Below are 11,702 nucleotides of genomic sequence, written 5' to 3'. Positions count from 1 at the left end.
GAGCAACCACCACGCCTGTGACCCCTCCTAGAACAGGGAGACTGTGCGCCAAAGAGGACTTCTAAAAAAAAAAAAAAAAATGAGTCTTTGCTGCTAGGATGGATGGATGGATGAATGAATGAATGAATGAATGAATGAATGAATGAAGAGGGTCATTGCATCAAGAAGCTGCGAGAACCTTAATGGTTCCTGTACCTAGGGACAGAATCTCCAAGTGCACAAGACAAACTCAGGGAAACCGTAGGAAGAAACAAACACGCCCACCATGAAAGCTGGGGGTTTCCACACCCCTGTGAGCTGATGAAGCAGGCAGGTGGATCGCTGGTAAGGAGTGAGAAGGCCTGGACCACACCCTCCACTGACTCCGCCGTCATCTGTAGACTATTCCGGCAGCAACCACGAAATATGCACCGCTCTGCTGGTGACCATGAGACACCACAGCAGATGATATGCGGGTCCACCAGAGAAGTTTGGTACATTCGAACACCCTCAAGATCTGTGTGTGGTGCGCTTACACACATGCAAGCAATCACACACACAAAATCAAGATAAGATCGTAACAAAATAAAAACCGGCCACTTTTCAGTTGGGTGCGGTGACTTGTGTGTGCCTTTAATCCCGGCAGAGGTAGGCCAATGTCTTTGAATTTGCGGTCAGCCTAGTCGACATAATGAGTTCTAAGCCAGACAGGGCTACCTAGTCAGATCCTGGTCTGAAAATTAGGTTAGAAAGATAACTCGCTGCCTGTAGGTTCTAGATTAGGCATGAGGACCTGCCTAAAGAAGCCCTGGGGCCGTCCTGAGGCAGAGGAGACCTTACTGCAGGATCTATGGGAAGAGATGAACCCGTCAGGACGAGCAGACTGCACAGCTGTGGGAAGAGTTAGAATAACTGCTGTAGGTCCTGTGGTATCGGGGCACCTAGAAAATGGCTAAGAATGTTAGAATCCAGTAAAAGGAGGTGACTGGACATGTGAACTCTATGTTTGTTTATGTATGAACAAGTACACTCTCAGGGGAAGGTCAAGAGGAGTGAGGGTATAGAAGGTCAAGTCAAGGAGACTGAGTTGGGCCAGTGGGTTTCCTAGAACAAGATATGCCAATATATGTACATAAGGTGGATGTTGTAGTGTGGATGCTTGGGTGTCTCCTGAGAGTGAGGAAATACCTTGGATATGAGTCCCATGAAACTGACTTGAATAAAGACCCCACTTATTTTGTGATTCTATCTGGTGGCCTTCCTGGATTCATGTCCTATACCGGTGGTTTGCAACTCTAAGGGTGCCTGGGCCAGCCCAGAGCAGGGTCACCTTGGTAAAAACCCCAGTTCCTTCTGTGGAAGGCTCAGGGGAAGGTTCAAAGAGTGCTCCCTGGAATACGTTGAGGGCCCTGTGCCTTCTTCCTGGGGGACATCCTTCCTTCACAGCCAGTTTCAACTGTCACTTTCAAGGTCTTCAGCTACTGCTTTGACCAGACATCTCCAGACATCATTAGAGGCTCCCACTCCCCAGTCTCCCCCACCTTCATTCTCTCCCACGTGATCTCAGTGGCTCCATGGCATCTGTCTGCAGTGCATTCCCAAGCTTACCTTGCTCAGATTTCTTCCAAGCCGAAGCTCTGCCCCTAACCTGCCTTACTCCACATCTCCACAGTGAGACTAGGAACATGCACCCGCCCCCAGCCAAGTTTGTGCCCTCATGGGCCAGTAACCCCCACTCGCTGTGCCCCAGTTAAGAGCCAGAGGGAAGCCAGAACTGCCTAGTGTTCCAGTCAGCAAAGACTCATTCTCGGGTTTCTCAGTGGTCCCCCCTGAGCCAGCTCTGCCTATCTTGCACAGCTCCCTCTGCAAACTCAAGTCCCGCTGGCCTTTCGGTCTCTCCAACCCTGCCCTGAGCACTTATACTTCTGGTCCTTCTGCTTAGCAACCCTCCCATCAGCTGAAGCACACAGGACGGAGGACCTGACAGCTATCGGTTGCTGCATTTGACCTTGAATTCTGCGTGTGTGTGTGTGTGTGTGTGTATGTGTGTATGTGTGTGTGTTCCTGGCAGACTGCTGCATGTGATAGGCTATTCCACTTTAAGTTTGCCACCTTATGGGGGCTGCGATGACGCCACCTAGCTGGGACGACCCTGCACACAGCTCCATGACTCTCAGAGTCAGTATTGCTCTATCCTGCATCAAGACCTGAGGTTAACTTTTCCCCACTCGGTTGTTTACATGATGAAGGCTTCTTGTCTTGACGAGAATGTTCTTCTCTTCAAGAGCAAAGACTGTCCTTGACATAACACGTGGCAGGCACCTTGAAATGACTATGTGTTACTAAAGAGGGTCAGAGGGTGCACGCTTGTCAAAAAATGTAATATCATTTTCCATTTAGGGGATAATAATCAGGAGGGTTTGTTGTTTTTGTTTTTCTTTTCTTCCTTGAGCTCTTAACGTGCCTTTCCAATACTTCAAATATCCTTCCTGAACCAGAAAAGACACACACACACACACACAGCAGGCAGTTGCTATTACCAAAGTGTAGATTTTTATTAGAACAAGCTTTTCCATAGCTGTAAGCACAATGTTAGATTTCATTAAGGTCACTCATGTCTTTTCTCTACCAGAAGAGGAGGGAGGAGGGAGAGCAACCCCTTACACACTTCTAGGGTCAGCTGAGCAAAGCATTATAGCAAATGATTCACGGAGCCTGCAGAATTAATGAGTTAGGCACCTGAGCACAGGGGAGTGGGTGAGGTACATCAGCATAGACCAAGGAGTCCCAGTACCCCACGCCCTCCCAACCCTCCCCCTGCTCAGAACCTGTAGCGTCCCTTCGAGCTTAAGCAGGTGGACACGGGGCGTTCATTACCTCCATTTAGATCCCAAATGAGCCACCAAAATATAATGCTCTACCCCCACCCGGGCTGAACAGAAGACGAATTACAATCTGTCGGCTTGTCATAGCACTTCCTGTAAATCAAACCCTACTCGTGACCAGATTCCCGCCGATGCCTGTGCGGTGTGCGCTCTTTAGCAATTGGCTCATGTGAATCACAGCGGTACCGTTCCATCCAGCAGCCATGGTTTTGCTGGAGCCTCCAGGGCCAACTTCGGGGAGAGAGATTATTTTTTAATGCCCACTGGGCAGGACACTCCAGTACCCCCAAGGCCGCAGTAGCCATCCGGGTTCTTGCTCAGGTACTGCTGGTGGTAGTCTTCGGCATAGTAGAACTCTTGTCCTTCTCGGATGTCGGTGGTGATGGGGCCAAAGCCGTGCTTTGAAAGAACCTGTGGAGAGAGAGGGAAAGACCTCAGGACTCCTGAGAAGGAGGGAGCGTGGCCAGTAGGGGACACCTGGCTTAGGTCATGTGCTGGTCCTACCCTTTCCTGGTAGATAATTCTACATGGGTACTTACCAACTTGCCTTGGTGGACTGGTACTTGAAATTGAGTGTGAATCAGAGTTTAAGATATTTTCTCTTTATTATGTGTGTGCACGCATGCACATGCACCATAGCACGTGTGGAGGCCAGAGAACAACTGTGAGCATCGGTGTTCTCTTCCTACCATGGGCACTCTGATGATTGAACGTAGGCTGTCAGGCATGGCACTGAGTGTCCTGACCTGCTTTAGAGCCTGCGAGTCAAATTTTTTGTTTGTGTGACTTATGTTCTGCCCACTACCCCGTAACTGACAGGAGCCCTACTTTTGGAAGGCAGCCCCAAACCTCCCCCAGGATAGCAGCAGGACCCTGAGGCTCCTGATTTTCCAGGAGAAAAGAGGACTAGAGAGACAGGCAAGTCTGGGGCTATGTCCCCAACTCGGGGACAGGCATTACCCACTCCCACTTCACAAAGAGGGTTGGACTCTATGGTTCCTGGATTCTGCGCTCTGAGCTCTCAGGCAGGAACCTGGAGATCCTAGTCAGAAGAGGACATGACCTGTGGGCCTGAGTCAGCCCATCACAGCCCTCTGTGACCCAGTTTAAGTCCTGGTGGCATCTGCTTCCCCAGGCAGGAAACACATCAACACAAGCCGAGGGAGGAGAGCGGCGCTATTTGGGGCAGGAGACGGATTAGGAAACAGACATTACTCCCTGCGGACTGCAGAGTGCCTTTTCCCTTTTGGATTTCAGCTGTGCTCCTATTCTATCTTGTTGCCAGGTGCCCTGAAGTACTGGAACACAGGGCCTTAGAAACTTGCTCTCAGTGCCGAGACCAGAGCATCCAAGCCTGTGTGTTGATGAGGGTGCTGGCTGGGCTACGGTTGGTGTATCGGAGATGAACCCTCAAAACTGCCAGGCAGAGGATCTCCCCTCTGTTCTCAGTGTCACCCACTGCTTCAGGCTTCCTCTGCTTAGTCCCCCTAACCAGGAGGCAGATTCAGCATGTGCTGGAAAAGCAGGCCGGGAGAGAGCGAGGACCAGGGTCCTTGTCAAGGCATGCAGCTGGACCACACAATGCACAGGCAGCCAGGATTTTTGTTTTGTTTTGTTTTGAGAGTTTGCTATATGCTCGTTGCTGGGCAAAGACTTCACGTGTTAATTTCTCCTGCTCACAGCAGCCACCAAAGAAAAGTCTAATTGTCATCAACCATATAAAAAGCATGTAGGAGATCACGTGTCTCAATCCTGACATGCTTGGGTGGCCTGGGGACCACACTGCCCAGGTTCTAGTGCCAGCACCCGCCCACTTCCTGTCCCACTCGTGGGAGAAACCAAAGTAGAATCTAGTGGCTGGCACAAAGAATGGCAGAGATTTGCAAGGTCCTTCAGATGGGTATGGGCATTTGCAGAGAGCTCCCCTGTGACTCTGCCACAGGTCCTCCTGGCCACCTCGGAGGGACTTTTTGTTGAGGCTTCAAGGCAGTAAGTTTCTGGAGTTCGGGAATGACTCCAAATGCTAGAAATGTCGAACTTTGCCAGGTCTCTGCTCTAACTGCCTTCAAAGGAGTCCATGAACACCCAATTCCCTCTGTGAACGCCATCTCTGATCTTCCTTGAGAGTTCTCTGGTCCATGCTAGAACCCCTGCTAGCTCGTTTGCTGGTACCAGAGCCTCGGGAGGATGAACGTTTGGGCTGCTGGCATGGTGACTCTAGTCAGGGTGACCTCACTGCAAGGAGGATGGGCCCGTGTCCTGGGTGTGCAGTGATAACAGGCCATCAAACCACCACCAGCATCTGGCCGTGCAGCTGGCTCTGGGACACAGGGTGGCGGTAAGGATGGAATATGGCAGTAAAGGGCAGCCCGGAGCCGTGAATACGCTGTTGGCTCCAGGTGACAGAGAGCTTGCAGAAAGAAAAAGCCAAGTTCAGAGTTTGAATTCTTGGCCCCCAGGGCAAGCAAAGGGGATCAGATCTCTGTGATTATGACGATTTTGCCTTCTGTGGCTATGTCTACACACTTGAGTCAAAGGCCTGAGCAAGTTACATACATCCACACCTTCCTGGTCTCCGCCCAGACACACACACACGCCTTTGCCCTCAGAGAGCTCTGTGCTCTCACTGTGGAGGTGTCTGCCCCTCCCCCTGAACCTCCCTGTCCATATGGGCTTCATGTTCTGGGAAGGGGACTCCTGTTTGGGCCTCAATTATACTGCCACGGTGTGATCGAGGGGTGGGGGTAGGAAATTTTCTGTTCCCTCCCCCTTCCCAGGTCACCCATGTGTCTGTTCTTTGCCTCCTTTGGGTGGGTCTGCTCTTGGGAAGGTGAACAGGGCATGGCTCCTCCTACTGCCCACCCACAGCCTCTCTTTCACAGATGATGGCCCTGGTATGAACCAATGGCCATCCCAAACTCGGAACCTTCCAGAAGCTCGTTGAGGCTGGACTGTGAGGAGAGACCTCTCTGAAGCCTCCTGTTCTCATAGGCTACCCTTCCCACCTAGGGCTGGCAGTACTGGGGAGAAGGGGAAAGACATCCTGACCGGGGCTCAGGCAGTACCAGTTTCGGCCACAAGATGGCAGGAGCTTCACTCTTAAAACCTCTTGGAAGCAATAGGGAACTATCAGGAGACAGACTGCCTGGTCAGCTCCCTTTCCTGAACCCCACCCACCCCACAAGACTGGACCCTCCTTCGGGCACTGAAATGAGTCCTGGCCAGAAAGACTGACGAGGTTGGCTCAAACCTGCCAGGCATGATGCTCCTGTGATGAACAAACCCCTGTTCCTGACACTTAGGCAGCCCCAGCCTGGGTCACCAGGTGCAGCTCTTCCTCGGCCACTGGTCTCTGCCAGGACCAGTTCTCAGGAGGAGGGTGTCATCTGGCTGGACCAGTCCCTTCCCTCTCTGACTCTGATAAGTCTTAGCAGCTCAAGTGTCTCCCCTCCCTTCCCCTCCCCTTCCCTCCCTTTTTGTTGGTGTTTGTATGCATATGTATGTTGTAAGGGGGGTAAATCTAACTAAAAGCCCCAGTTGGAGTGACACCAGGCAGGAAGGCATGGGTGCTGCTTTTGCTACAAGCCTTCCTGCTCCCCTTTCTGCTGCGGCCCAGGGCACCTCCCAGGCCTTCCTTCTCTCGTGGGTCCCACTGGAAGAGGTTTTCCTGTCTGTCCAGTTGGCCCTGTGCCAGGCTCACTGCTCTCCTGAGGGGATGAAGAGACACAGGAAGTGTGTGGCCCTGCCGAGGAGTCTTCACCCTGGGAAAAAGCCAGCCCACCCCTCAGCCTCCTGAAGGGTTTTCATCGACCCCCCTCCACGTACTCCCCTCCTCTGTATCTGAAGAGATCTCTAGGCACAGGCGACCCCAGTGACCTCAGGCCCAGACAGATGGCCTCAGCCCCAGCCGCACCTGTGAGTACCACAGAGGTAAGGAAGTGTCCAGCAGAGGCACAGCTGACCTTCAAGGCCTGCTGGTTAATAAAATTAACAAATACGTATGCTTATTCTGTTTACTGCCGCATTCCAATCAACTCAGCATTAGTCACCGGCATTCCCCAAGTGCCCAGGATACCCGGGCCACTGCATGAAAACCACCCGCTCCTCCATCCCCAGGAAAGCAGACCAGAGACCCCTCAGCTCAGGCCATGTGGAGTAGCAGCAGGCCCAGCTAGAAATAAGCCCAGCCCCAGAGCCAGCTCTGACCTCGAACATGCAGGCTCATCCAATCACTGACAAGCGTTTTCCAAACAGATGACCCTAATCCTCCTCACAGTCTGAGGTGCTTAGGAGGAGAAGCAGATGCCCTGGCTCTGAGGAGACTCACCAGGAAAGAGAGAGAGAGAGAGAGAGAGAGAGAGAGAGAGAGAGAGAGAGAGAGAGAGAGAGAGAGAGAGAGAGAGAGAGAGAGAGAGAGAGAGAGAGAGAGAGAGAGAGAACCTGGGATTCAAACCTCCTCGCCTTTCTATTATTGAAGAAAGCATGAAGTTAGATCCAAACTCATCTCTGCTGACCAAAAGGATTTAGGCTTAAGTGTTAGATTTTTATGTCATTATTTGTAATATCTATCTATCTATCTATCTATCTATCTATCTATCTATCTATCTATCTATCTATCCATCCATCCATCCAGTAAGTATACACATAAACATTTTAATAGCATAAAACCAGCTTTCTAGAACAGAAGTTCAATTTGTGATCCCACGTCCATAGGAAATTGGGTTCTGGTTTCTAGGAGGCTGACCTCTCTGCTTAGCAGAGGGAGGTGGGAGGCTCGACTCTTCTGGTGGCGCAGGGAGCTCGCTCATACCAGGTACACTACCTGACTGACTCCCTTCTTCCTTCCCCCTCTGGACCTAGAGATCCTTGGCTTTGCTTTCTTTCAGGTTCACTTCTACTGAAATCTGTGCTATGGTGTATCCTTCACATACACACACACACACGGGGGGGGGGGCAGGCAGGCATGCACACAAACAGACACACATGGAGATTCATACACAGACAGAGACTCAAACACACATACACACACTCAGAAACATACACACACAAGACAGACAGACATACAAAGGGACACACATACAAGATAGACTGACACACAAACGCACAGACACACACACAGAGACTCAGAAAGACACACATACACAAGGCCAACAGACAGACACACAGAGGGACACACACACAAGACAGGAAGACAGGCAGACAGACAGACACATACACACACGCATACACACGCTTAAGCTTAGCAAAGTCAATGCCCCAGTCAATAATATTCGTCTCCAGGTGGCTTCCAGGAGATCAGAACGCCACACATCAGAATGTCTGAAGAGCAGAGTTGGGAGATGGATTGGTGGATAAAGCACTTGCCACATGGCGTGAGGACCACTGTTCTGATCCCAGAACCTGTGATGCTAGCGCTCGGGAGAAAGACAGGATCCTGGAGCAAAATGACTAGCGAGAGTAGCTGAGTGCCGCATCCGGATTCAACCAGGAGACTCTATTTCAATGAATAAAGTGGAGAGTGGTTGAAAAAGGCACCCGATGTCATCTCCAGGCACACATGCATGCACGACACCACATAAGGGGAGCTCACGTACATGCCACACACAGAGAAAAGATGTCTGGAGGTTCTGAAGCAGTCAGAGCGTCTTTCCAGCCAAACTGCTAGAAACAAGCCAAGCAGCCTCTGTCCTCTCTCTGCAGAGGGGTCTGCACGACTGTGGGACAGTGTGGCACGGAGCAGGAAGGCCAGCCGGTTAGAGAGAAGGCTTGATTACCAGCGGTGCAGCCACAGGAGGGCGACTGCTTTGCAGGGACAGGGAGTACACCAGAAGGGTGGCCCTGTGCGTGAGTCAAGCAATCGCCATGGCAAATGCAAGGACAGGTCCCCAAGATCACAGGCAGTGACAGGAAACTGCCAATATCCAGGCAAGGCTGAGTTAGGGTACACCGACCCTTCTCTGCCTTTTGAGCCCTCAGTGTGGGGAGCAGAGAAGGAGGTGACACATTTACATCTAATTTTGTCTCAAATCTAAGGCCCGTCTTTGCCAATCTCCAGAGGACTTGGCTTCTGAGAACATGCTGCATTCTTGTGCGGTGCCCTTCCCCAGATTCGCAGTTAACTGGCTTTCATGACGATTCCTCTGTCCTCTGCAACCTTGAGGTGACTCCAGAGTCTCCTGACCCCTTGACTGGCAAAGCCAAGCACAGATACTATGGGCTGAGCTCTGTCCCCGCACGGAGGGAAGAGGAGGGAAGGATCACAGCTGTTTGCTTAGCCAGAGAGGATCTGAAGACCAGCGTGTGGACTGTGGCCCCAGCTTGCTCAAATCCTACATGTGTGCCTCTGCCAGACCTACTGAATTGGAATCTGCATTTAAAAATGATTACCAGGGGTCCGGGGAGATAGCTGTTGGCAACGTGCCCTACTACCACATAAGCACGAGGACCTGAATCCCTGAACCCACGTGAGAAAGTCCAATGTAGTGGCCCATCCTGTCGTGCAGGCATTGAGGAGGTAAGACGGATGGATCTCGGGAGCTCCCTGGCTAGCCAGCCACGCTTACTTGGTGAGCTCCAAACCAGCCAGAGACCTTGTCTCAAATCCCAAGATGCATGGCACCCAAGAAATGATACTCAAGGCTGTGTCCTCTGGCTTCCACATGTATGCCCGCACACACAGACACACATATACACAGAAAAATGACCTGGAGGGGCCCATGAGGCAGGGACAACCTGAGAAACTCTGCCCTTGGGGAGGAGTATGGCAGACAGTGACAGGGGTCTTCCAAACCCCTCACCCTGCTTCTGAACTCAGGCTGCCCGTGATACGTGCATTGACCAATGAACTGCGAGGCAAAGTGACTTCTGGTTCCCAGGTGGAACCTGTAGCAGCAGGGACTCTTTCTTCCCCTTTGCCACAGTGACCAGCAGTGGTCACTGCTAGGGCCAGCTCCACATGCGGGGGCCTGGGTGGAGACATGTGGGGAGCAGTTCCCTCAGGGTACTTGCCTCCGCTCTAGTCTTCCCCAGCAGGAGAGCCGCTGAAAGTGCTGGGGAAGACAGCAGCGCCTGGTTCTCTCTGTAAATTAGCTTTTGCTCTCTAGCTTCACTTAGCTGGCTGCATAGCGGTTGTGGTGCAATGGCTGCAAGCAATGGGTGTGGTCACAGTAGGACAACTGATGACCTGCACTTGAGGGCCCTTGGGGTTGCCGGTAGCTACAGAGCCTTGTTACTGTCCCAGACTGTGCTAGGTGTAGGATGCAGGACCAAGAAAGACAAAGTCCCTTGGTTAGAAAGGCATTGGACCATCTGATGAAGGCAAGATTAAGACTACCACTTACTAGCTGAAGTACAACAAAACAGAGTGCTGAGATCTGAGAGCTTGCTGGGGCAGGTTCGTAATTCCACCCAGGATGGCCCCCTGCCGTGCACCGCTTGGGGAGCAGTCTGTGCTCTATGCCCTAGACCCCAGTTTGCGAAGCTTGGGGGTGGGGGAAGGGGCTGGAGGTTGAGAATACTCATGTAGAGACAGACTGACACACATACCTTCAATCACTGGTACCAAAAGCCCCTCTTTAATAGCACCATGGAGGCTTAAATACACTGCAGTCAATGGCCAACAGGTGAAAATCCCGTCCTCTGATCCTCTAAACTAGGCACAGCTTCTAGTAACTTCAATTAGAAGGTTCTAGCAGGGAAGAGCAGCTGAAGGCCAGGACTCATTAGTCCCAACATCCCCCACAATATCTAAGTCCCCACCTCATCTTCTGGGTGACCTGTGCATCAGGTCGGAGTCCCATGACCATGGATATGTACCTTGAGGCAGAGGGCAAGTTCCAAACATCTGAGATACAAAGAATATCCCCGGGGGTATGGGGGTAGGAGAGGATCATCCAGGTTGGAGGATGCGTCATAGAAGGAGGACTGAACTTGGACTCTGATAGGTGTGGCAGCCCTGATGGCATGAAGGGCCCCCCTGGATAGGAAGAATGTTACATCAAATGCAAGGAAGGTGAGGCGGGGGCGGTGATCATGTGTTTACCATGTTCTGGAAGATCTAGAAGCAGGAGGAAGGCAAGCCCTGGGCTATGGAGGAAAAACAGGAAATGGGTTGGCCCAGGAGCCCCAGAAGAAGGCCTGGGAAAGTAGAGGAGATTGCCCTAGAGGTAGCAGGTCTGCCAGTCTATTTCCACAAGCCCACCTGAGTACCCAGAGCTGTCCTGAGCTCTCCCACCTCCCTACAACACAGTGGCATGAAGGAGCATGCCGCAGGAGCAAAGGGGTCACCCGAACTCAGGCCAAGGGGCTCCCTGCTTGTCTGCATCAAGGTCTATAAGTGACTGAACTAAAGTGGGGACCCAGAGGAAGAGGGTGGCCCTCTTGTGTTTCCCAGGGCTGTAGCTCTCCACCCCTTCCAAATGCCAAATCTTCCTGGGGGATCAAGATGTTCTCAGCCCCTTCTCTATCTAAGCTCTGGGCCTGAAAAGGAGTGTCCTCCTGCTGGGTGGCAGAGGACAAGGCTCAGAGACGGATGGTGGGGGGCTTACAGGCTGTGCACTACCATCTCTAACCCGTCGCAGCAACCGTGGGATCAAAGGTTGAAGACCTCTCTGGATTTGATCTGCCATTGACATCTGCTGGTTGTCACAAGGAATTCAAATGACTTCATCCCTGAGTCAAGTTTCCTTCTGTGGCTTTCAGTTGTGTGTGAACTGCCCCCTCACCTCTCTCTCTCTCTCTCTCTCTCTCTCTCTCTCTCTCTCTTTCTCTCTCTCTGTGTGTGTGTGTGTGTGTGTGTGTGCGCGTGCATACCCTCCCTCCCCTCCTTCCTTCCGCTTT

General features: G+C 51.9%; 1 protein-coding gene across 3 annotated transcripts in view; it reads right to left on the bottom strand.

Annotated features, from left to right (window-relative positions):
- Nucleotides 1–2,509: 2,509 nt before the first annotated feature.
- The window catches only part of Msra (methionine sulfoxide reductase A), a 314,205-nt gene continuing 305,012 nt past the window's right edge, over nucleotides 2,510–11,702 (bottom strand). For all 3 annotated transcript variants that reach the window (XM_050152201.1, XM_050152200.1, XM_050152199.1), the window contains one exon: nucleotides 2,510–3,275. In XM_050152201.1, coding sequence (XP_050008158.1) covers nucleotides 3,111–3,275 — 165 coding nt within the window. In that variant the 3' untranslated portion in view covers nucleotides 2,510–3,110. The remainder of the gene's footprint in view (nucleotides 3,276–11,702) is intronic.

This window comes from Alexandromys fortis, unplaced genomic scaffold (genome assembly GCF_014885135.2).
Source record: "Alexandromys fortis isolate MF-2015 unplaced genomic scaffold, M_Fortis_MF-2015_v1.1 scaffold_75, whole genome shotgun sequence".
NCBI classification, from domain to species: Eukaryota; Metazoa; Chordata; class Mammalia; order Rodentia; family Cricetidae; genus Alexandromys; species Alexandromys fortis.
This window is presented reverse-complemented; position numbering and strand designations above follow the sequence as displayed.